Source organism: Pongo abelii, chromosome 2 (assembly GCF_028885655.2).
Source record: "Pongo abelii isolate AG06213 chromosome 2, NHGRI_mPonAbe1-v2.0_pri, whole genome shotgun sequence".
In the NCBI taxonomy this organism is placed as follows: Eukaryota; Metazoa; Chordata; class Mammalia; order Primates; family Hominidae; genus Pongo; species Pongo abelii.
In genome coordinates this window covers 96,019,693-96,046,124 of record NC_085928.1, presented here as the reverse complement: position 1 = coordinate 96,046,124, position 26,432 = coordinate 96,019,693, and the positions used below count along the sequence as shown (strand labels likewise).

Genomic DNA, 26,432 nt, shown 5'->3' with positions numbered 1-26,432 from the left:
AATATTTATACATAAATGCTGAATGTAGGCCCCCTTATTTACTTTCCAAGCCCTGGATATTGTTCTTAGGACCATGGGTTGCTTAGGTAACTAACATCGTTCTAAAATGGTGGCTGCAGATTTTAACACGTGCAGGCCCCAGCCTTCTGCTTTGGAGGAGCCATCACCTTTCAGCTCTTCCAGCATCACCCTTCAACCACAGATTGGACCTTCTCATCAGCCTTTTCTCCCTCCCCAACCCCAAATTGGGTGCTGTTCTTGCAATTTCTCCATTTCCTGAAAGGAGACAAAAAAGTAGAGGGGTTTTTTTAGAGGGACGGGGCTGGTCACAGATAGGGCAGTGGAGATATCCTCAAATTACCTGCCAGGTGACAGTCCTGGGGCTGGCTCTTCTGGTGTCCCCAGCTGCCCCAGGGCTCTGGGGCCCAGTATTTGCTCCCTGGGACTGGTACCAACCAGGGTGTGGACTTGGGGTTGCCTGTGCTGGCAGTGGGAGGAGAGTCTTGTGACCATCATCAGCCTAGTCTGGCAGAGGGACAGAGGGAGAGGACAGGTGACTGCTTGGGTCTCCTTTCAGCAACAGGACAGTCCCTCTCTCTTGGCTCCTGGAGGAACCTTCCCTTCATTGGTTTCTGGATCTTAGGTCTTTAAATCCTCAAGGCAATGAACAGGCATCTGAGGCCACAGCAGGAGCTGCAGCAGGGGGTGGAAGAAAGAAGAGTTCATAGGGGCAGTAAGGGGGTAACAATTCCAATGACCAAAGGCCAAAGCTGGCTGGGTTGGGGGCAGGTGACTTCCTGAAGGACAACTGGAAAGGTGGCTGCCAAGACAACCCTTCCCCAAAGCTCTCAGGCCAGACGTGATTTGAATTCAGAAGCGTTCCGACCTGGAAAGGTATCACAGTGCGTATACCATGTATCATGTGATGCCCTCTGCAGGGTCTGGGGCCACCACACATGGTCAAATAAATGCATTCGTATTTCTGCCATGCAATGTATGTCTAGCCACAGTAAGTGGGACAAAAGCTTTAAGTCTCACCTTAGTTCAGATTAAGCATTGGCGCTGGATGAAGATATTTGGTTTCCAGTTTTTTTTTTTTTTTTTTTAGGATTTCAGATAAGGGATGGGAGACTGCTTTTCAGGTCCGGCTCTCCTGCCTTAGGGGTGGGCTGAGGAAGCATTTTTTTCTTCCAGCGTGGAAGGTGCAGCATACAGATAGGTCCATAGCTCCCTCTTGTGCCTAACTATGTAAGTAGCAGGTCCTGATTTTTATTTAATAATTATTAGTGTTACCAAAATGATGCTGTCGCTTTAAAAGAAATCAAACAAAAAGATTGCTTAAAAAAGGAGAGTCTCCTACGCCCTCTGCACAGCCCCACCCTTCCCCCATCAGTCAGTCCATTAGGGTTTCTGTGCATTTGCACACATACATACGGGTAAGCAGTGTAAAACTGGTTGGCTTTGTGGATTTTTTTTTTATAACACAATTGGGGCTATGCTAGACATTACTGTTGCCCACTCCTCCTGCTCTTTTCCCTGGAGCTCTTCTAGGTCCAAACCCACAGAGCCCCCAGATTCCTATAACAGGGATGCAGAGTCCTCCAGAGAAAACAGGGTGCAAATCTCTTTGTAAGGACATCTTTGAACCCCCAGGAGAAGGTCTCTGAATTTTGAAGAAAGGATTTAAGGCCCCTCCAGAAACAGGCTGCTTTATTACAGGGTGGTTATCCCCTCCCCAAAATCTCCCTTCCTGGGGCCCTGGAGCCATTTTTTTAGGAGGGAGGTTTCTAAGATCACTTCCAAGGAAAGTTTCCTCCGTCATTTAAATACAGTTCAGAAATGCTGGGTGACACAAAGTTAAACAGCATGGCTCCAGCTATAACCCCCAGACAAGCAGGGGAATGACTGAAGGGGAAAAGATGTCCTCCAGCAGCTGCTGGCAGAGGGGTGGGTGCTGGGGCAGGGGACCAGGCTGTCTCGCTGTTCCCTGGGTGATGGGGGTGGTTTTGATGGTCTAGGAAAGGGCTTTTAGTCTTTTTTACCATTGTCTGGTGCCCTGCCCCCAGAGTTCCTGCCCGAAAGGGGTGTGCTTATGTCCTTCCCAGGTCCACTTTGCTGACTGCTGCATCCACCCCCCACCTGCTGGGTTGGCTGCCGTGTTGAGCTACCCTCAGATAACTGGAGATACCTGCAAAGCTATGCCTTTTCTCCTCTCATGTCCGAGTGTTGCCAGATAAAATACGGGATGCCCAGTTAAATGTTAATTTCAGATAAACAACAAATACATTTTTAGTATAAAGATGTCCCACTCATTGTTTATCTGAAACTCAAATTTAACTGGGAATTCTGTATTTTTGCTTGTTTTTGCAGAGAAAAAAAAACAGATAGGTGTGGTCCACAGCTCCCTCTTGTGCCTAACTATGTAAGTAGCAGGTCCTGATTTTTTATTTAATAATTAGTGTTACCAAAATGATGCTGTCACTTTAAAAGAAATCAAACAGCCGGGCACAGTGGCTCACGCCTGATCCCAGCACTTTGGGAGGCCGAGGCAGGCAGTTCATCTGAGGTTGGGAGTTAAAGACCAGCCTGACCAACATGGAGAAACCCTGTCTCTACTAAAAATGCAAAATTAGCCAGGCTTGGTGGCGCATGCCTGTAATCCCAGCTACTCTGGAGGCTGAGGCAGGAGAATTGCTTGAACCCAGGAGGTGGAGGTGAGCAGAGATCGGGCCATTGCACTCCAGTCTGGGCAACAAGAGCGAAACTCCGACTCAAAAAAAAAAAAAAAAAAAAAAACAAATTAGCCCTGTGTGATGGTGCATGCCTGTAATCCCAGTTACTTGGGAGGCTGAGGCAGGAGAATCGCTTGAACCTGGGAGGCAGAGGTTGCAGTGAGCTGAGATTGTGCCATTGCACTCCAGCCTGGGCAACAAGAACAAAACTGTCTCAAAAAAAAAAATCAAACAAAAAGATTGCTGAAAAAATGAAAGTCTCTTACACCCTCTGCACAGCCCCACCCTTCCCCCATCAGTCAGTCCACTGGGATTTCTGTGCATTTGCACACATACATACGGGTAAGAACTCCTGGGCTCAAGCAGTCCTCCTGCCTCAGCCTCCAAAAGCACTGTGATTACAGACATGAGCCACTGTGCCTGGCCTATCCTGTATTTTTATTTGCTAAATCTGGCAACCCTATAGGTAGCAGCCAATGACACCAATAGAAGGCTTGGCCCCCTTGCCTCAAAGCCTAGAAGCTTCCTTAGTATCATTTATGCTCCAGGACTCCCCATGGGATCCAGCTGAGGCTAGACTCAGCTGAATCTGTTACTGAAACACCAAGTGTTGCTTCTAGGTCCTGCTGCTCACCAAAGAGAAAACTAATCACTGAAACAATGAATATTGCCAGGGAAGAAGGCTTTCTTTGGGAGCTGCTGCTGTGGACATGGGAGATCAGTCTCAAATCCATCTCCCTGACTGACTAAAATTAGGAGTTTACACAGCAGAAATATAACTAAATGCAGGAAAACAGGAATCAGGGAAGGATAAGGAAGGGGAGTTGGTCAACAGAAAGCAGGTCGTGGGAGATAGGCAGTCATGAAGGGTGAAGGGTCTCGACTGTCATTGTCCAAATGCAGTCATCTGGTGAGTTTCAGCTCCTTGATACTACCTGGGAAGCCTCATGGTTGGTTTACTGAGAAAGGAACTCAGATAAGACAAATGTAACTTTCTCAGATTTTAAGATGAGAAGGTCAATTCTACATATACTCAAAAGAAACCATAAGCATCAGTTCTGTGGGATGATTGGACCGGTTTCAAATCCACATCTTTGCTTGGTTTCTTCTCCTGCCCTATCTTGCTTCCCTCCTCCCTTACAGATTTCACTTGGGGGCCATCTCCCAGTAAATCACTTCCGTGAGGGTCTCTCTCTCAGGCTTGGCTTCTAGGGATTCTAAAGCACTGCCTGCTTTTCAGAGTTTCTTGTTTGGAGATGACGCTTGAGTTGCCTCAAAGGAGCAGCTCCCAGCCTGGTCTTCCACATGGGAGGGATGGAATGCAGCTTCTTAGGCCCTGGAGCCTCTCACCACCTTAGATAAATGACTTAGCTTCATTTTCTTCATCTGTGAAAAGTGGTAATAATAGTGACATTGCATGGTTGATGGAATAATGTGAGCAAGTTATCTGGTACTTAGCAAATCTCCCTAAACTACGTGATCTTGTTCTCTAAACAGAAACAATGGCTACAGTTCCATAGGTTTTAACTTCTGATCATTTTCACTTCCTTTGTCCTATCTCCACAATCTGCTGACATAAGGGGGTATGTTTTCCATTAAATCAATGGAGAACAGGGGGACTGAAATCTCACTTGGACCCCTCTCTCTTGCTTTTTCTTCCCCAAGTTGAGAAAGCTCCTCAGCTTTAGAAAAATCCATTTGGCACCAATAAGTAAGGCAGTGAGGGGAGCCACACAGCAGAGGGGAAGTGTGGACTTAACTCATTCTTGGCTGCCGTACCTTTCAGGAACATAAAATAGAGACCGACCCCAACAACTTTGCTCTGAAACACAGAGGGTGCCTGAAATGGTCCTCTTAAGAACTAACTGGCTCCACCCAATGCAGTACAGGGTAACTTTCATAAAGACTGAGGCAGCTAACCTGGGCAACATAGCAAGATCCCCTCTCTAAAAATAAAAATAAAAAAAATTAGCCATGTGTGGTGACACATGCCTGTAGTCCCAGCTCCTCTGGAGGCTGAGGTAGGAGGATCACTTGAGCCCAGGAGTTTGAGGCTGCAGTGACCTATGTTTGCACCACTGTACTCCAGCCTGGACCACAGAGTGAGACCCTGTCTCCAAAAACAAAGAAAGAAAGACTGAGGCAGCCTTGTGTGTTTTGATTTAGAGCAATTTTAGATACATCATCAAGAGGTAAAAGCCCCCATATCATATTTTTCAGGGGACACTTTAAAAACTCATACTAGTTGTTGTTCCTGGAGAGGGGAGAGGCTGACAGGGGAAGAGGTGGAAGGGAGAATCACTTTTTAATATTTATCCCTTTCTGTCATTTGAAATGTATGCTGTAAGCCTACAGTACCTATTCAGAAGATAAAATTTAGGCATGGTGCGGTGCCTCACACCTGTAATCCCAGCATTTTGGGAGGCCAACGCAGAAGGATCGCTTGAGCCTAGGAGTTCAAGACCAGCCTGAGCAACATGGTGAGACCCTGTTTCTACAAAAACATTAAAAATTAGCTGGCCATGGTGGCATGCACCTGTAGTCCCAGCTACTTGGGAGGCTGGGGTGGGAGGATCGGTTGAGCCTGGGAGGTTGAGGCTGCAGTGACCCATGATCACATTATTGTACTACAGTCTGGGTGACAGTGAGACACTGTCCAAAAACAATTTTTTTATATAAAATTTAGTTGAAAAACAAAAGTTTTTTTTTTGTTTTTTGTTTTGTTTTGTTTTTTGGCAGAGTCTCGCTCTGTCATCTCAGCTAGAGTGCAGTGGCGTGATCTCAGCTTACTGCAACCTCTGCCTCCTGGGCTCAGGCAATTCTCCTGCCTCAGCCGTCCGAGTAGCTGGGATTACGGGTGCGCACCATCACACCCAGCTAATTTTTGTATTTTTAGTAGAGACAAGGTTTCGCCATGTTGGCCACGCTGGTCTTGAACTTCTGATCTCAGGTGTTCTGCCCACCTCGGCCTCCTAAAGTGCTGGATTACAGGCCTGAGCCACCACACCCAGCCAAAAAACAAAAGTTTTTTATCTTTATCATTCAAAGGCATCTCTTTTATCCTCCGCTCTGAATTAATAAGACAGCATGAGAGAATTCAGGCAACTGGGAAGACACTTCATTTTCGGGGTTTGTTGCAGCAGGGTGAAAATTATCTATTGTTCTTTGAAGTTCAAAATGCAGGAATTGCTCTGGTTTTCCTGGGCCACCTGGCAGGATACATTTGCCAGGCAGCTGGCTTACAGGAACCCTCTCCTACTACTGAGGGTTTCCTGGGGTGCCAGACACTTTATACCATCAACTCTTTTTCCCTCAACTCTGTGAGGTAGATGCTAATAATCTCTCCATGTGACAGATGAGGGAGGTAGGAAAGTGGCAGAGGATGCATTTGAAGCAAGTTCTGGCAGCTTCTGAAATCAAGCTGCTTTGAGAAAGATAATACCGGGGTCTGTGGGGTCTGTGTTTGCTTTCTCCACCTCTTCCCACATCTGGAACAAGCTCTGTCTCCTCTGAAGGAAGAAGAAAGTAGGAACCACAGAACTGGAGAGCATGGCCAAGGTTGAGGACTGAAGCTTCTGGAAACAACACAGTGGGATTTTGAGAAAATAGTTGAGGAAGGAGATCCCCGCTGACTCAACTGTCCTGTGCAAGGCAACCCTTTGCCCCTCAACCCAAGCAAAACCAGCACATCCATTTATGAACAAATGCCTTCAGTAAATAGATGTTGGGTCACCATTGGGTACCAGGAACTGGGATGCAGTGGTGAGAAACACAGACAAGGCCCCATCCTCATGGGGGTTACACTAAAGGTTCCCTTCCCACTGCAGCCCCTCAATTGGTGGTAATACAGTGCAGTATGGAGAGCACTGGCTAGAATCAGACAGCCCATGCCACTGCTTATAACTGTGATCTTGAGCAAATAACTTAGTCTCTCTGTGCCTCAGTTTCTTTTTCTGTTGCCAGGCTGGAGTGCAGTGGTGTGATCTCGGCCTACTGCAACCTCTACCTCCCAGGTTCAAGCAATTCTCCTGCTTCAGCCTCCCGAGTAACTGGGATTACAGGTGTGTGCCACTGTGCCCAGCTAATTTTTGTATTTTTAGTAGAGATGGGGGTCTCACCATGCTGGCCAGGCTGGTCTTGAATTTATGGCCTCAAGTGATCTGCCCTCCTCGGCCTCCCAAAGTGCTGGAATTACAGGCATGAGCCACTGCGGCTGGCCTGTGCCTCAGTTTCTACCTCTAAAATGGCAATGATCATAGTAATAGCCATCTCAGCATTGTGTGAGGGTTCCATGAGATAACATATGTAAAATATTTTGCACAGTGCCTAGCACAAAGTAAGTCTTTACTTTGTGGGTCTTTTCAGGACGGCCTAGATAGAACACCTACTATGTGCTGGGAGTCACAAGGGACACTGAGAGTGGGTCCTATCTTTGGGGAGTGCTTGACATAGATCTTGAGGAGAGGAGATGCTAGATATAAATTTGTAGGCTGGGCGCGGTGGCTCACGTCTGTAATCCCAGCACTTTGGGAGGCGAGGTGGGTGGATTGCCTGAAGTCAGGAGTTTGAGACCTACTTGTCCAACATGGCGAAACCCCGTCTCTACTAAAAATACAAAAATTAGGCCAGGCGCGGTGGCTCACGCCTGTAATCCCAACACTTTGGGAGGCTGAGGTGGGCAGATCACGAGGTCAAGAGATCGAGACCATCATGGCCAACATGGTGAAACCTTGTCTCTACTAAAAATACAAAAATTAGCTGGGCATGGTGGTGCATGCCTGTAGTCCCAGCTACTTGGGAGGCTGAGGCAGAAGAATCACTTGAAGGGAGGCAGAGGTTGCAGTGAGCCGAGATCGCATCACTGCACTCCAGCCTGGGTGACAGAGCGAGACTCCATCTCAATAAATAAATTATAATATAATTTTAAAAATGTGTAGAATGACTCGGGCGCAGTTGCTCACATCTGTAATCCCAGCACTTTGGGAGGCCAAGGTAGGCAGATCACTTGAGGCCAGGAGTTCGAGACCAGCCTGGCCAACATGGTGAAACCCTGTCTGTACTAAAAATACAAAAATTAGCCAGCCATGGTGGAGCATACCTGTAGTCCTAGCTACTCAGGAGGCTGAGGTGGGAGAATCGCTTGAGCCCTGGAGGCAGAGGTAGCAGTGAGCCAGATCGCGCCAATGCATTTCAGCCTGGGCGACAGAGTGAAACTGTCTCAAAAAAACAACAAAGAAATTGTTGAATGAATGAATGAATGAATGCATGAAGAAATGGATAACTATGAAGCACCGTCCAGGGCGGAATAAACACGCCCTAAATCGCACCCCAAGCAAATTGCACACACGGCTTTCCCGGAGTGGACACCAGACGGCGCTGAGCTCGGCCGCTCTCAGCTCCGGATCAGGATTCGCGCCTGGGTCCTTAGGAAGACGCCGCGCGTTGACGTCATATCCGCCTGGGCGTCACGCTTCGTGGGGCGGGACGAGGAGAAGCCAAACGTAAAGACACCAGGAGTTTCTCGGGCCCAGCTCTGGCTGCTGCCGGGGAGCCCCAAGCCTTGGCGGGTCCTTGCAGCGAATAGGAGTCTGGGCAGGCGACAGGCTAGTCCGACGAAGAGTGGGTAGGTGGAAGCCCTCCAAAGAGCGGCGGTTGTTCGGAAGCCGTCTCAGTTGGCCGCGCCCCGGGCGCATGCGCGGGGCGGGCGGTGCGCCTTGGGCAGCTTGTCCTCTCCGGCCCGGGGCGCTGATGGCTTCCGTACGGCGCCGCGTAGGGTCTCGGCTGCAGAACGCGGCCGAGAGGCCCGGGCGAGACTTCGGAACCGTCTGCTGAGCGCGCTCCATGCGCCCGGCGCGAGGTGAACGCTAAATAGTGGTTGTTGAAAAATATTGAAAGCCACCCAAGTGCTCAACAGTAGGGAAATTGAGCTTTTTAAAGTGATTGATTTAGTCCAAAAACTGTACGTTGCACGCCCGCTGTGCACGACCCAGTGTTTTAGGGCCTTGGGAAACAGCAGTGAACAAGATAGCAAGATTCTTGGAGTGAACTTTTGTTGGGATGGGGAGGGGAAGTACAGATAAAGATAAACGGGTTACATAATTGTCATAGAAAAAGGCAAATGCTACGAAGAAAAAAGCAGGGACGGGGCATGGGGGTGGGGTGCGGTGTTAGCCGAGAAGGGCACTGGGCCAAACCGATTGAGATTTGAGCTAAGCCAGGAAGGAGGCAAGGGTGTGAGCCCGGTGGCTGCCTGGAGGAACGTCTTTCCCAGCATGGGGAAAAGCTAGAGCCGAGGCCCAGGGGTGGGAGCGAGACTGGCGCGTGAGAAAGAGCTAGGCTGGGCCTGTGTGGTGGTGGGGATTGAGCGGAGGGAGAATGGCAGGACATGAAGTCAGAGGTGTAGAGGGAGCAACCCTGCAGATGAGGCAGAGCCTTGCAGGCTGCTCTAAGGACTTTGGCCTTACTCTGGATAAAACGGGAACCACAGCAAGATTTTGAGCAGAGGAATGATGTAGCTTGAGTAGGTGTTAATAGACTCTCTGGCCGCCGTGGGGATGGAGAAGCGGGGGAGTAGGGGGAATCAAAGATTTATTACTAATAGGTCAGATTAGGAGCATCCCTGCGCCGCCACTAAAAAAGACTTGACTTTAGGCCAGGCGCGGTGGCTCATGCCTGTAATCCCAGCACTTTGAGGGGGCCGAGGTCGGCGGATCACTTGACGCCAGGAGTTCGAGACCAGCCTGGGCCAACATGGCGAAACCCCATTTGTACTAAAAATACAAAAGTTAGCCGGGCGTTATGACGTACGCCTGTAATCCCAGCTACTTAGGAGGCTAAGGAACGAGAATTGCTTCGACCCGAAGCACTCCAGCCTGGGCGACAGAGTGAGACTCTATCTCAAAACAAACAACAAGACTGACTTTAAAGATGCCGATGACAGTGACTTAGTGAGCCCACATCTGTGGAGAGCCTGGTGAACATATTTAATACCAGTCTGTACAAAATAATTTCCCAGGCATCCTCTCCTTTAATCTCAGAACAGCCTGCAGAGGGCAGTGCTGTCATTTGTAAGTCTTTTTTTTTTTTTTTTTTTAATTGCAAAAAATACGTGACATAAAATTTATCGTAAGTGGCATTGAGTACATTCACAACGCTGTGCAGCCATCACCGCTGTCCATCTCGTGAATGTTGTGTAAGTCTTCGTTTTACTGGCATCTAAGCCCTGGGCCTAATTTCACTCCCCTACTTTAGGCAGCCAGCTCCATCAAGGCAGTAACACTAAAAAACATATATGTGCCAAGCAATGAAAGAAACAGATGAGGTTTCTTGTTCTCCCTGCCCTTCTAGTTAGGGGAGACTCTAGTGACTGGGAAAGAAGCATCAGGTAACTGTTGCCGCTGTCCTGAAACCAAGGATTCTTTTGAATATATAGGCCTACCACTATCACTTTTCCCTCATTTGAATACCTACTTTGTGTCATAGTATTACAGTATTTTTTGTTTGTTTGTTTTGGAGACAGGGTCATGCTCTGTCACCCAGGCTGGAGTGCAGTGGTACAATCACAGTGCGCTGTATCTTTAACCTCCCAGACTCAAGCTATCCTCCCACCTCAGCACCTGGAGTAGCTGGGACTACAGGCACACACTACCATGCCTGGCTAATTTAAGTTTTTTTTTTTTAGTGACAGGGTCTCACTGTTTCCCAGGCTGGTCTCAAACTCCTGGCCTCCCAAACTGTTGAGATTACAGGCATGAGCACCACGCCAGGCCCCAAAGTATTAATGTTTGTTGAATGGATTGGTAGATGTAGCTCCTTGACCCTGACTTCTTTTCTCCAGAGGTCATCATCTGGGAGTGGTTAGAACTGGGTCTAACCCAGAGTGGTTTTGAAATGCTGGTCCATAGCTCTGTGACCTTGGATAAGTCCCTTTCCTTGATTGGGCCTCAGCTTCCTGGTCCCTGTAGTGGGTAAACAAATAGACAATGTTAAGAGATTGCATAACATGGGGGCTTAACTTAGAGCAGGGTGTCAGAGAAGACCTTCATGAAGAGGTGGTATTTAAACTGAAAATTGAAGGATGAATAGGACCTATCCAGAGGGAGAGCAAGGTTGGCATGGAGCCAAAGAAAGGAACTGTCTACAGAGAGATGAGCATGTTCTACGTTCTTGAAAGTTCAGTCCTTTTAGAAGCTGCATGGAGTGCCCCTTCCAGGAATCCCTCTTCTCAACCCCTGTGCTGTTTAAGCTCAGTCGTTCACAGATAGTCTTGCACAGACCTAGCTTTGGGACTGAGAGCAGGCAGACCCGGGATGGGAGGAGATGGCAGAACGACCATCCCCCATTCTTCTCTTTGTGTTCTGTGTTGACTGAGAGTAAACAAGAAGAGGACCTTCAAATCTTAGATTTTACTCCTTTATGCCTTTTCTTTTTCTTTGGATAAAGAGGCATCATAACTGGTCTTGAGCGGGCTCAGAGTGGTTGGAATCTCTGGGCACCCTTGGACAGATGTTACCTACGTTTACTAAACCTCTGTGTCATCTTCTCGAAAATGGGAATAATAATATCTCTTACCTCAGGAGCATTTTGAAGACAAGCTAAGGGATGTGAAATGTTTAGCAAAGAGCTGTGTGCTCATAAGGAAAATTGTTAGCCAAAATTATGTTGTTATGTTTTAAGTAAGAGTACAGTGATTTGGCATATACAGAATATAGAAACTTATTTTGTATTCGTAGGGGTAACCTTAGTTTGATCAGAATTAGATGAGTTACTGTGCTCAGAAGTCTTAAAAACCAAACAGGAGGCTGGGCACGGTGGCTCACGCCTGTAATACTGGCACTTTGGGAGGCCGAGGCGGGTGTATCACAAGGTCAGGAGTTCGAGACCAGCCTGACCAATATGGTGAAACCCTGTGTCTACTAAAAATACAAAAAAGTTAGCCGGGCGTGGTAGCACATGCCTATAATCCCAGCTACTCAGGAGGCTGAGGCGGGAGAATTGCTTGAATCCGGGAGGCGGAGGTTGCAGTGAGCCAAGATTGCACCACTGCACTCCAGCCTGGGCGACAGAGCAAGACTCCTTCTCCAAAAAAAATAAATAACAGGAAGGCAGGGCCTGGTGGCTCACACTTGTAATCCCAGCACTTTGGGAGGCTGAGATGGGCAAATAGCTTGAGCCCAGGAGTTTGAAACCAGCCTGGGCAACATGGTGAAACCCTGTCTCTACAAAAAATACAAAAATTTGCTGGATGTGGTGGCACGTGCCTATACTCCCAGCTACTCAGGAGTCTGAGGCAGGAGGATCACCTGAGCCTGGAGAGCCTGAGGTGGAGGCTGCAGTGAACTCTGATTGCACCACTGCACTTCAGCCTAGGTGACAGGGTGAGACCCTGCCTTAAAACAAACAAACAAACAAAAACAAATAGGCCAAATTCTCATCAAAATTGTGAAAAATAGCATGTGCATTGGTCATTTCTAGCCCTCTCGACTTACTTGTAGGTGTGATCAGCACTGGAAAAGATGCCTGCCCCTGCTGCCACATATGAAAGAGTAGTTTACAAAAACCCTTCCGAGTACCACTACATGAAAGTCTGCCTGTAAGTTTAGTTTCCTAAGTTCTATTTTAGATTACTTTTCTAACATGAATCTGAATAGAATGAAATTTAATATGTTTTTTTTTCCACTTTTTTTAGAGAATTTCAAGATTGTGGAGTTGGACTGAATGCTGCACAGTTCAAACAGCTGCTTATTTCTGCTGTGAAGGACCTGTTTGGGGAGGTATGGAATCACTTGGTAGATTGAACATTCCAAAGATCTTTGTAAGAAATACAGAAAGAGGCCGGGCGCGGTGGCTCACGCCTGTAATCCCAGCACTTTGGAGGCCGAGGTGGGCAGATCATGAGGTCAAGAGATCGAGACCATCCTGGCCAACATGGTGAAACCCCATCTCTACTAAAAATGCAAAAATAAACCGGGTGTGGTGGCAGGCACCTATAATCCCAGCTACTCTGGAGGCTGAGGCAGGATAATTGCTTGAACCCGGGAGGCAGAGGTTGCAGCGAGCCGAGATGGCGCCACTGCACTCCAGCCTGGCAACAGAGCGAGACTCTGTCTCAAAAAAAAAAAAAAAAAAAAAAATCCAGAAAGAATGCTTTTCAAACATAAAAAAATTTAAATTATACAACTCTGTATTTTAAAATTTTTATTCATTTATTGTAATAAACACATTTGTATTCCATTTTTTCCCCCTTCATCCTCTCTACCCTCCTATCCTTCCCATCCTCTGGTAATCACCAATCTACTTTCTATCCTCATGAAATCTACTTTATTTTTGAGATGGAGTCTTGCTTTATTGCCCAGGCTGGAGTGCAATGGCACATTTTCGGCTCACTGCAGCCTCTGCCTCCCAGATTCAAGGGATCTCCTGCCTTAGCCCCCCTGGTAGCTGAAATTACAGGCACATGCTACCATGCCCAGCTAATTTTTGTGTTTTTACTAGAGACAGGGTTTCGTCATGTTGGCCAGGCTGGTCTTGAACTCCTGACCTCAGGTGATCCACGCGCCTTGGGCTCCCAGAGTGCTGGGATTACAGGCGTGAGCCACGGTGCCTGGCGAGATCTGCTTTTTTAGCTCTCACATATGAGTGAGAACATGCAACAGTTGTCTTTCTGTGCCTGGCTGGCTTCACTTAACAAAATGGCCTTCAGTTCTATTCATGGTGCTGCAAATGACAGAATTTCATTCTTTTTTATGGCTGAATAATATTCCATTGTAATATATACCACTTTTTTTTTTTTTAATCCATTGATGGGCACTTAAGTTCTATATTTTGGCTATTGGGAATAGTACTGCAATAAATATGAGAGTGCATATGTCTTTTTTTTTTTTTTCCCGCCTTGGCCTCCCAAAGTGCTGGGATGACAGCATGAGCCACTACGCCCAGCTGCACATGTCTTTTGAATTGATTTCCTTTCTCTTGGATTTATGCTCAGTAGTAGACTTGCTGGATTAAATGGTATTCTATTTTTAGTTTAGTTTCTTTTGTTTTTTGTTTTTGAGATGAAGTCTTGCCATGATGCCCAGGGTGGAGTGCAGTGGCATGGTCATGGCTCACTACAGCCTCAACCGCCCAAGCTCAAGTGATTCTCCCACCTCAGTATCCCAAGTAGCTGGGACCACAGGCGTGTGCCACCACGCCAATTTTTTTTACTTGTAGAGACGAAGTCTCACTTTGTTGCCCAGGCTCCTGGACTCAAGCAGTCCTCCTGCTTTGGCTTCCCAAAGCACTGGGATTACAGACATGAGCCACTGCACCTGACCTATTTTTAGTTTTTTGGGAAACCTCCATACTGCTCTCCACAGTGGTTGTACATTTACATTCCTCCCAGTAGTGTATGAGGGTTCCCCTAGAGATTATTTTATTTTATTTTTATTTATTTATTTTTTGAGACAGAGTCTCACTCTGTCACCCAGGCTGGAGTGCAGTGGCACAGCCTCCGCCCCCCCTGCCCCTCCCGGATTCAAGTGATTCTCCTGCCTCAGCCTCCCGAGTAGCTGGGACTACAGGTGCCTGCCACCATGCCCAGCTAATTTTTGTATTCCCCTCGAGATTATTTTAAAACTGTCTTTGAAATTGCAGAAGTAAACTTTCAGAAGTGATGAATTTTGTTGGGTTTATTCTAATATGCCTTCTGTTTGACAAGGAACACATTAGACAAATGTTTGTTGTAGCACAGTGCTACTCAAAGTGTGGCCTAGACTGGCAACCTGCAAACTCTTTGACCATCTTGAAGAGATAAGGAATTTGCAGCAGAACCACTTTTAATGAGAAAGTCTCCTTATGGGCCAGGCGCAGTGGCTCACTCCTGTAATCCCAGCTCTTCGGGAGGCTGAGACGAGCAGATCACTTACGGTCAGGAGTTTGAGACTAGCTTGGCCAACATGGTGAAACCCTTTCTCTACTGAAAATACAAAAATTAGCTGGGCGTGGTGGCGCACGCCTGTAGTCCCAGCTACTTGGAAGGCTGAGGCAGGAGAATTGCTTGAACCTGGGAGGCAGAGGTTGCAGTGAGCAGAGATCACGCCACTGCATTCCAGCCTGGGTAACAGAGCAAGACTTCGTCTCAAAAAAAAAAAAAGGGCTGGGCGCGGTAGCTCACGCCTGTAATCCCAGCACTTTGGGAGGCCGAGGCGAGCAGATCCCAAGGTCAGGAGATCGAGACCATCCTGGCTAACACGGTGAAACCCCGTCTCTACTAAAAACACAAAAAATTAGCTGGGCGCAGTGGCGGGCACCTGTAGTCCCAGCTACTCGGGAGGCTGAGGCAGGGGAATGGCATGAACCCGGGAGGTGGAGCTTGCAGTGAGCTGAGATTGTGCGACTGCACTCCAGCCTGGGTGACAGAGCGAGACTCCGTCTCAAAAAAAAAGGCTCCTCATGAAAAAAAGATGAACTGAACTAAACATGGTGATTAATGATACTATTGGTTTATATTCTGATTCAACTCATTATTTTGTCATAGACCAGCATTTTAAGCAACTTTGAGAGCGGAAGTAGAGAAGTAGAGTTTCAGAAGTTGAGAGAAGACAGGATGCTCAGGAAATTATTTTGTGATTTATATAGTCTGTCAAATCAAAATATGCTAAGTACCTCATCAAAATTTAAAACTTTTACTCTGCAAAAGACTCTTAAGAGGATGAAAGGGCCAGGTGCAGTGGCTCACAGCTGTAATCCCACCACTTTGAGAGGCCAAGCGGGTGGATCACTTGAGCCCAGGAGTTCCAGACCAGCCTGGGTATCTGGTGAAACCCCATCTCTACAAAACAATTTGAAAAATTGAGCTGGGCGTGGTGGTGTGCACTGATAGTCCCAACTAGTCAGGAGGCTGAGGTGAGAGGATTGCTTGAGCCCAAGAGCTCAAGGTTGCAATGAGTGGTAATCACACCACCATGGCTGGGGTTAGGGGTGGGAAAGGATGAAAAGATGAATTACACACTGGGGGAAAATATTTGTAAACCACGTATCCAACAAAGGACTATAGTGTCTAGAACATATAAATGACATTTGGCCTGGTGCAGTGGCTCACGCCCGTAATCCCAACCCTTTGGGAAGCCAGGGCAGGAAGATTGCTTGAGGCCAGGAGTTTGAGGCTGGCTGTGGTGAACTATAATTGCACCACTGCACTGCAGCCTGGTCAACAGAACAAGACCGTCTCAAAAATAATAACACATGGGGCGTGGTGGTTCATGCCTGTAATCCCAGCACTTTGGGAGGCCGAGGTGGGTTGATTGCCTGAGGTCAGGAGTTCGAGACCATCCTGGCCAACATGGCAAAACCCTGTCTCTGCTAAAACTATAAAAACTAGCCGGGCATGGTGGCACATGCCTGTAACCCCAGCTACTCGGGAGGTTAAGGCAGGGGAACCACTTGAACCTGGGAGGCGGAGGTTGCAGTGAGCCGAGATCACGCCACTGCACTCCAGCCAGGGTGACAGAGCGAGACTCTGTCTCAAAAAAATAATAGTAATAATAAAAAAGAAGTATCAAAACTCAGCCAAACAATTCAATTAGAAAATGGGTAAAAACATTAACAGACATTTTACTAAAGAGAATGTATGGTTGGCAAAGAAGCACATGGAAAGATGTTTAACATCAGCCATTAGGGAAATGCACATTAATGACACGAGATACCACTGTGTACCTAGCAGAATGACTGAAATAAAAAATGACAACACTAAGCGCTAGCAAGAATGCGAAGAAACTGGATCACTCATACACTACAGTGAGTATGTAAAATGGTGCAGCCACTCTGGAACATAGTTTGGCAGTATCTTTTTTTTTTTTTTTTTTTTTTGAGATCTGCTCTGTCACCAGGCTGGAGTGCAGTGGCGCAATCTTGGCTCACTGCAACCTCAGCCTCCCGGGTTCAGGCGATTCTCCTGCCTCAGCCTCCCAAGTAGCTAGGACTACAGGCGCACACCACCACACCCAGCTAATTTTTTTGTATTTTTAGTGGAGACGGGGTTTCACCATGTTGACCAGGATGGTCTTGATTTCTTGACCTTGTGATCCACCTGCCTCGGCCTCCCAAAGTGTGTGATTACAGGTGTGAACCACCACGCCCGGCCAGCAGTATCTTTAACAAACTAAACGTGCATCTGCCATAGAACCCAGCATTAGCACTCCTGGGCATCTGTTCCAGAAGACTGAAAACTTAAGTTCGTACAAAAGCCTGTACATGAATATTCATAGCAGCTTTATTTTTAGTGACAATGAAACTGAAAATACCCTATATATCCTTCAATGGGTGAATAAACTATGGTACATTCCTAATATGGAATATACTTGACAATGAAAAGGAATGACCTATTAGACACAATATGGATGAATCTCCAGAGAATTATGCTGAGCAAAAAAAAGCCAATCCCAAAACATGACATACTGGGTGTTTCCATTTATAGAAGACCTCTTGAAATACTATATATAATCTGGAGAAAGGTTAGTGGTTGCTGGGGTGAGGAGTAGGGGAGGAGGGGTGGGTGTGGCTGTAAAGGGTAGAATAAGGGAGTCTTATGATGGTACAGTTCTTTATCATTGATTGTGGTGGTAGTTATATGAAGCTACCTATGTGGGAAAATTACATAGAGCCACACACAGGTATAAATATGAGTAGACATACAATTGGTAAAATCTGAATAACCTCTGGATGGTACCAATACCAGTTTTCTAGTTTTGCTACTGTACTGTAGTTATGCAAGACATTGACATTGTGGGAGGCTGGATGAAGAGTGCATGGAACCTCCCTGTACATTTCTTTTTTATTTATTTATTTATTTTTGAAACAGAGTTTCGCTCTTCTTGCCCAGGCTGGAGTGCAATGCCACGATCTTGGCTCACCGCATCCTGCGCCTCCCAGGTTCAAGCGATTCTCCTGCCTCAGCCTTGCAAGTAGCTGGGATTACAGGCATGCACCACCACACCCGGCTAATTTTGTATTTTTAGTAAAAATGGGGTTTCTCCGTGTTGATCAGGCTGGTCTCAAACTCCCGACCTCAGGTGATCCGCCCTCCTTGGCTTCCCAAAGTGCTGGGATTACAGGCGTGAGCCACTGTGCCCGGCCAATCCCTGTACATTTCTTTATGATCTCTTGTGAGTCTATAATTTTTTTAAATACAAAATTTTTTTTAAAAATATCCCTGTGTGTCAGGTAGAAAACCTCGTTCCTGGGGTTCATATAGCTGCAAACAAACAGACATGGCCTCTGCCACATGGACTAATGTCTTGGTTCTTGTAGTAGGAAAACATGTTAGACAATTAGTGACAAGAATAAAGGGAATTATGAAAGAGAAAGTATGGTGTCCTGTACAAGAAAGAACATAGCAAGCTGACTTTGTCTCATCTTGAAGATCAGTCAAGGAACAATTTAAATGAAGGCTCAAAGGATGAGGGACATCAGCCAAAAGAAGAGGTGTAGGCAGAACATTTTAGGCAGGGGGAGCTGTAAGTAGGCAACTAAAGCGCCAGCACCATTAAATAAAATACTGCTTTTGTGGAGGAGAAAAGCTCAAAACTCATTTGTTGTCAAAAGTTGACAAGCATTCAAGAATAATGGTGAGAATAGCCTGCTAATAGCATTATTCCATATGCAGGTTGATGCCGCCTTACCTTTGGACATCCTAACCTATGAAGAGAAGACCTTGTCAGCTATCTTGAGAATATGTAGCAGGTATGACAGAGAGTGGGAAATTTCTAGTATAACAGGGCAGAGAGACCGATGGAGCAAAAATGCTCTCTTCTGAGAATGAGAATAATTTTTTTGTTGTGAACTCTGAGCAGCTTTTGGGAATTTAAACTGGGATGAATATGAACATTCATCCACCAGAAACTTGTACTCTAGAGAGGGCAAAACTTACAATTTGGTTGCAGCTGTAGTTTTCCCATTGATGGTTATAGTTGCAAAGTCAGAAGTGAATATTTTAGAAACCTTAGTTGAGGTTCATTTTGTTCTCTGCCTATGACACACTGTGTATTTTCTTGATCTTTCTGCAGTGGTCTTGTCAAATTGTGGAGCTCTTTGACCCTGTTAGGATCCTATAAAGGCAAAAAATGTGCTTTCCGGGTGATTCAGGTAAAGACTATTCCCTCACATATTCCAAACAAGACTGAGTGATGGGTCAACTGCTTCTTAACATACACAACTCATTTTTGTGCTTGCATAAATGTAATATGGTTAAAATGATCTAAGTAGAGGAAAATAAAGGACTTGATTGTTTCCAAAAATGTGAGACAGAGCACTTAGATTTTAAATTCTGTGGGAGATGTTTTGGGATAAAACTTGCAACCCTGTGGTTAAGGCTTACTTTTTTTTATTTAACGCTTAATGCCTTGTGTGTTATATGTTGGTATGCTCTTTTTGAGATATGACCACTTGTTATCAAAGGCTTCCTCTCGGGATGCTCTGTAAAATGCTCCTGCATCAGCTTTGTTTATCCTATAAAACTGGGCATGTTTCCCCATTGCCCTGTGCTTCAGTGTGGTTTCTCCCGATGCCTTAACCTTTTTCTTTCTCTTGTAGGTTTCTCCATTTCTCCTTGCGTTATCTGGTAATAGTAGGGAACTAGTATTGGATTGAATGAATAGTCTTCCATTTTGGAAACATTCGTCCACTCTCAGATTTATTTTTTGGTGCCTGCATGTTTGAAGACTGAAGCAGGCTAAAAGCTCTTGATGAAATTTGAGGGTGCTGAAGATGTTCCCATTAATTTCCAGCCATCATCTTTGGTGGGGTGGGCTTCGGAGGACAGTCTGCCTGAACCTGCCAGTGCTGACCCTGCAGCACTTTCAGCATATGCACATCAAAGTTGGAGACCGCGCTGAACTTAGGAGGGCCTTCACACAGACGGATGTGGCTACCTTCTCAGAATTAACAGGGGATGTCAATCCTTTGCATTTGAATGAAGACTTTGCAAAACACACCAAGTTTGGAAATACAATTGTACATGGAGTTTTGATCAACGGACTTATCTCAGCTCTCCTGGGAACTAAAATGCCAGGGCCAGGCTGTGTATTTCTTTCCCAGGAAATTAGCTTTCCAGCCCCTTTGTATATTGGAGAAGTTGTTTTAGCTTCTGCAGAAGTGAAAAAGCTGAAGCGGTTCATTGCTATTATTGCAGTGTCATGTTCTGTAATAGAAAGTAAAAAGACTGTTATGGAAGGCTGGGTTAAAGTTATGGTTCCAGAAGCTCCCAAATCCTGAAATACATGTTTTAAAGATGCAGCCTTAAACACCAATGCTGTTGTTAAAGAGCCTCTGGGGAATTGCTGCTCTTCACCAAAGAATGGGTTGATAGGCCCAGAAGCCCATCTTAGTTAGGGGAAGGGAGCAGGAAGAGGGTTGTTCAAATGCCCACTTTCCAGTTTGGCCTTATGCTTCATGCAGACTTGAGTGTATGCAGGATTTCATTATCTGCCTGGGTTTTTTGTTCGTTTGTTTTTTGTTTTTTGATTCAAGAAGTAGGCTGGACCCGGTGGCTCATGCCTGTAATCCTGACACTTTGGGAGGCTGCGGCAGGTGAATCACTTGAGGTCAGGAGTCCAAGACCAGCCTGGCCAACATGGTGAAACCCCATCTCTACCAAAAAAAAAAAAAATGCAGCTAGCTGTGCTTGGTGACTTGGCCCTGTAGTCCCAGTTGCTCGGGAGGCTGAGGTGGGAGAATTGCTTGGGCCCCAGAGCTGGAGGTTATGGTGAGAAGCTGAGATCGCACCACTGCACTGTAGCCTGGGTGACAGAGCGAGACCCTGTCTCAAAAAAGAAAAAAGTATTGGGAAGTTTATTTATCTAAAGACTCTACTTTTAAATCAGGCATGGCAGCTCACGCCTGTAATCCCAGCATTTTGGGAGGCTGAAGCAGGCGAATCACTTGAGGTCAGGAGTTCAAGACCAGCTTGGCCAACATGTGAAACCCCATCTCTACTAAAAATACAAAAACTAACCGGGCATGGTGGCGGGCACCTGTAATTCCAGCTACTTGGGAGGCTGAGGCAAGAGAATCACTTGAACCTGGGAGGTTGCAGTGAACCGAAATCACACCACTGCACTTCAGCCTGGGCGACAAGAGCAAAACTCCACCTCAAAAAAAAAAAAAGATTCTACTTTTAGAAATTCAGACCTAGATAGATTTGCATTTGGATAACAGAGCCCTACCTATAGCCGTGTGGAAGCAGCTTCTCACTGTATTTTAACTGTGTAACAATTATTGAAGGCGAAAATAGAAGTTGGGTCATCTTTGAACACCTGCCTTTTATCAATGAATATTTTTAGACCCTGTTCTTCAGTATCTGAGTCAGAGTTTATTGTAATTTGTTATTTACACCAAGGTGGCATCTTGGTCTACCTTCAGTGAGACTTGCATTTCAGGGGAGGGGCGTATGTGCATCCTTGGTCTCAGTTATGTAAACGGTCTGATCTGTAAAATAATGGTAGCACATGCCACGTGGGATAGTTGGTGGAGATGATAGATGGAGTTAAGCACAGGGCCCAGCCTGTCAGCAGTAGCTACTATTATTGTTGCCCGTTTCCCCTGCAACTGAGGTGAGAGGTTTTCCTGAGTTTGAAGCTGACTGGCCCACAGTTAAACGTAACAGACCAGTCTTTCAGGGTGTCGGCCAACCTCTATTAGTGTTCTTAAGTACAGTTTCTGTTTTAAAAGTTCAGATTATTCCTTGAAAATTTGGATTTACCTCCCATTATATGAGTAATACATGCTTATAGTAAAAAAACAAAAAAACAAACAAAAAAAAACTTGTAAGAAATAAATATTAAGAAGACTATGGAGGCCAAATTCTTAAGACTTTGGGGGCTGGGGTCATTGAAGGGGAGATGTGCCTAACATGTTAGTACTAAATGGCCATCCCAACACAGCCAACACTTTTGTTTCCCATTTTTTTTTTGTTTCCCATTTTTTAATAACATTGAGATATAATTCACATACCATAAAATTCACGTTTTAAAAGTGTACAGTTCAGTGGTTTTCAGAATATCCACAAAGTTGTACAACCATCACCAAATCAATTTTTTATAGCATTTTTCATCACCCCCAAAAGAACCTCCCATTAGCAGTCAATCCATTTCTTTCCAGTCCTCAGGAATCACCAGTCTACTTTCTGTCTCTATGGATTTCTCTGTTCTGGACATTTCATGTAAGTTCATACAATATATGGTCCTTTGGAACTGTCTCCTTTGATATAGTGTGTTTTCAGGGTTCATCCATGTTAACAGCATGTATCAGTACATCATTTTATTTTATGGCTGAATAATATACCATTGTATTTACCCATCCATCAGTTGATATTTGGATTATTTTCGCTTTTGGGCTGTTAAAAATAATGTTATGAACATTATAGAAGAGGTTTTTATGTGCACAGGTTTTAAATTCTTTTTTTTTTTTTTTTTCTTTTTTGAGACGGAGTCTTGCTCTGTTGCCCAGGCTGGAGTGCTATGGCGCGATCTCAGCTCACTGCAAGCTCCTCCTCCTGGGTTCAGGCCATTCTCCTGCCTCAGCCTCCTGAGTAGCTGGGACTACAGGCACCTGCAACCACGCCCGGCTAATTTTTTGTATTTTTAGTAGAGGCGGGGTTTCGATCTCCTGACCTCGTGATCTGCCCACCTCAGCCTCCCAAAGTGCTGGGATTACAGGCATGAGCCACCACGCCTGGCCGACAGGTTTTAAATTCTAGGAGTGGAATTGCTGGATCATGTAACTTTGATATTATAAAGAATTGTCAAATTGTTGTTCAAATTACTATTGGGCATGAGGTGGTATCTCATTGTAGTTATGATTTCCATTTCTCTAATGTCAGCCAACACATTCAAGACAATCTATGACAGAATTTTTAATTTTTACCCAGAGAGCAGGTGAACAGACAACTAGAAAGAATTATTCTAGGCCAGGCGTGGTGGCTCATGCCTGTAATCTCAGCACTTTGGGAGGCCAAGGCAGGCGGATCATGAGGTCAAGGTCAAGAGATTGAGACCATCCTGGCCATCATGATGAAACCCCATCTCTACTAAGAATACGAAAAAATTAGCTGGGTGTGGTGGTGCGCACCTGTAATCCCAGCTACTCGGAGGCTGAGGCAGGAGAATTGGCTTGAACTGGGAAGCGGAGGTTGCATTGAGCTGAGATCATGCCCCTGCACCCTGGGCAACAGGGCGAGACTCCGTCTCAAAAAACAAAAAAAAAAAACGGATTATTCTAGTCGCTAGAGGGCAGTGCTGTGTATAAAGTTAGTACTTTAAAACTAATACTGTATTATACATACTCTAGTTTTCGAAGGTGGAAGACAAGACCAAAATCAGTGTGAGGAGCAAGGGTGCTGTTCTCGTGAGTTTCAGAATGTGCAGCATGTGCAGGCTGAGATCCACCTGAAGAAGACATAGGTGAATCACTAGACATGCTGAAAATGTGTTCAAATGGCAAAACAAAATGGGGAACATGAGGCACAAATATATGGACTTGAGGCCAAGACTGCTTGCTCCTGCAGAACTCATTCCCTGGGATTTAGCAGCAGTCTTAAAGTTAGGTCCATAACTGGATTGGGATGTGATCATTGATACTGATAGCCACCATTTTTTCAATGCCTGATGAGTTGATTTACTACATTAACGCTAATCCTTGAAACAACTGTGTGAAGTTAACATCCTGTTTTTAAGTAGGATAACTGACTTGCCCAAGGTTGTTCAGCGAATAAGCAGTACAGCTGGGATTCAAACCTGGGCCTGCCTGGCTCCAAAGCCTTTCCTTTTTCCTTCACTCTGTGGGTCTTAGGTTCCTGTAGGGACCAAGGGGAAACTTCCCCTTTGCCCTCTGAAGGTTCACTGAAAAATCAACTGAGAAAAGGCAAATTAATTGGAGAAAAGGCATACCAATATATTAGCTTGAATGAAGGGGAGAGCCCCAGAGTGATTACCCTCCAAACCCCCACCCAATAGGGTTTAGAAGCTTAAATACCACCTTAAGGTTACAGAAAGAGTGTGGGCTCCGATCAGTGGCATAACAGGTTCGGGGAGATGGAGAAGAGGAAGCCTGGCTAGCAAAGGTGGTCTTGTTACGTAAATGAAGCCCCACAGGTGGCAGCCCTCAAAAGAATAGATGGTAAATGTTTTAGACCTTTTTTGTTGCTGTTTGAGACAGAGTCTTATTGCCCAGGCTGGATTGCAATGGCGCCATCTCGGCTCACTGCAGCCTCCGCCTCCTGGGTTCAAGTGATTGTCTTGCCTCAGCCTTCCAAGTAGCTGGGATTACAGGCATGCGCCACCATGCCCAACTAAATTTTGTATTTTTAGTGGAGATGGGGTTTCACCATGTTGGCCAGGCTGGTCTCGAACTGCTGACCTCAGGTGATCCGGCTTCCTCAGCCTCCCAAAGTGCTGGGATTACAGGTGTGAGCCACCATGTCCAGCATGTTTCAGACCTTAAAAGTGTCAGACTAAGTTAATCTTCCCGAGATCCGGACAAGGGAAGGCCTGGCTGCATCAAGCAGATTCTCTGCAAATGCAAGTTTTCCCCACAAAAGACAGCTTTGCAGGGCTACTTCTGTTGGCTTTCTGAACAGCCATCTGAAAATATGACCAATATATTTTGGGGTGAAATATTTTTATTTCCCTCATTCGTGTTGCTGGAACTGGAGCACTGTCAGTTTCTGTAATAGCATCTTAGATGGCATTAAAATAATTGGAATCATTCTATAGCAATCTTTTTGCTTTCGGAATGTTCTAGATCTTATTCCCTGCTAGAGTTGTAGCATTTTCCTAATACTGTTAGTTGAAAGTCTTCCACCCAAGCATATAACCTACCCGTTTTCTAAGCCGACATTCAGTGATTATTTGTCTTCACTGAAGAATTGCTTAAAGGGTTAAAGATGAAAAATATAGGGTAGGGAAGGGATGTCAGATCTGAATGATAGTTGATTTATACTGTGTAACTTTCAAAAGTAGCTTCTCAGTGTGAGCGTTTCCAGTGGTTTTGTTTGTTTTCTGAGACAGAGTCTCACTCTGTCTCCCAGGCTGGAGTTGCAGTGGTGCAATGACTGCAGCATCTCCTGGGCTTACACAATCCTGCCTCAGCCTCCTATATAGCAGAGAACAGAGGCGCACACCACCAGGTCTGGCTTATTTTTTGATTTTTTGCAGAGATGAGGTCTCACTTTGTTGCCCAGGCTAGTCTCAAATTCCTGGGCTCAAGCAGTCCTCCCACCTTGGCTTCCCAAAGTGCTGGGATTACAGGCATGAGCCACTGTGCTCGGCCTTCATGTTCACTTTTTTAAAATGTATGTATTGTTTGTAGAGATGTGGGTCTCACTGTGTTGCCCAAGTGGTCTTGAACTCCTGGTCTCAAGCGATATTCCTGCTTTGGCCTCCCAAAATGCTGGAATGAGCCTCTGCATACAGATTTCCACATTTTTATGCTCCCTGAGTCATGGTCTTTGAAATCTATAAATCAATAAAGGTTGGAAACAGAGAAGTAAACAAGAAGTTATCAGTACTTCTCTTTAAATAATAACTTGTCATTTTTATCCAGAGTCAAGATTCTCAAACCCACACGTGCTTTGTTAAAGCTGGCTATAAGGAAACCTGGTTGCTTGGCTTTTTCATTCTGAGTCTACACAAACTGCTCAAAAGAATGACTCTCTTAATGAATGCTTGAGTTACCCTCAAATTAGGAAATTCTCTCCCAGATAATTGAGAAGTGGCCTTGACTGTACCAGGTCACATGTGGAAGTAAGTACAAAAGTAATGACTAAAATAGGCCAAGTTGTCCAAGCACTTTCTACATAGGGGTATTATACGACTGCAAATTATGTGATGTTTAATTGTCACAGAAAGAGATACTCGTTTTAAGCACTTTTAGCCCAATGTACTGGAAAATTGCTTAATGGATTTTTATATTAGAAACGTTTCCATGTTGGTGAAATGCCACTCATTTCTTTTTCTGAGGAGCAAATCTTGAGTAGCAATGGGAAGAAAGCCTGGCAACAGCCACCATTTGTCTTGTGGACCTGACATGCGTATTCACCTAGAAAAAGAAGAAATTGCTAAATGCGCACAGATACCTCTTAGGTAACCACAGGTTTTCATTTCGTGCTGAATTATTAGTCATTTTTCCTTTATGTTTTTAGAGTATGATTCAGAGACCAATTTATTCCCAAAGAAAATTGCCATTACATCTATTAAGTTTTTATATTAAAACATTTTCTACCAAGGGATGACTGTCACTCTGAGCAACTGTGCCACTGTGAATGCCTCATGTGTCAGCATAGCTTTTATCTAGCTCTGTCTGAGCAGAATGGGAGTGCTGCTGAATTAGTCTTGGTCCACAAGTATCTCCAGGGTCCCAGATGTTTCACCTCCTTTGTTCTTATCTTTGCTTTTATTTTGGGTTACAAACACAGCAGATAAATTAATTCTCAGCATTTTCAGCGAAATTGTGGGTTAGAGCAGAATCACCAACTAGAAGAAACCATTTAAATTCAAAAATCATAAGGAACCCAGAACCAATGTTAACACTACATAAATACAACAAGATTAATAGGAGGCCCCACAGGTAATTCCTAAGGTGGTTCTTAGCTATAAAGCAATTCAAATGACCTTCTTATAAACCCTGGGCAAAAGTCCCCTGTGATGTGGTGGAAAATATCAACACATA

General features: G+C 45.4%; 1 protein-coding gene across 2 annotated transcripts; it reads left to right on the top strand.

Annotated features, from left to right (window-relative positions):
- The first annotated feature begins 8,182 nt into the window (after positions 1-8,182).
- Positions 8,183-22,066, top strand: RPP14 (ribonuclease P/MRP subunit p14). 2 transcript variants are annotated; one of them, XM_009238854.4, is made up of 6 exons: positions 8,183-8,355; positions 12,227-12,324; positions 12,421-12,505; positions 18,376-18,452; positions 18,776-18,854; positions 19,302-22,066. In XM_009238854.4, exons 2-6 carry the CDS (start codon positions 12,248-12,250, stop codon positions 19,356-19,358), a joined length of 375 nt encoding a protein of 124 aa, XP_009237129.1. In that variant the 5' UTR covers positions 8,183-8,355; positions 12,227-12,247; the 3' UTR covers positions 19,359-22,066.
- Positions 22,067-26,432: the final 4,366 nt, after the last annotated feature.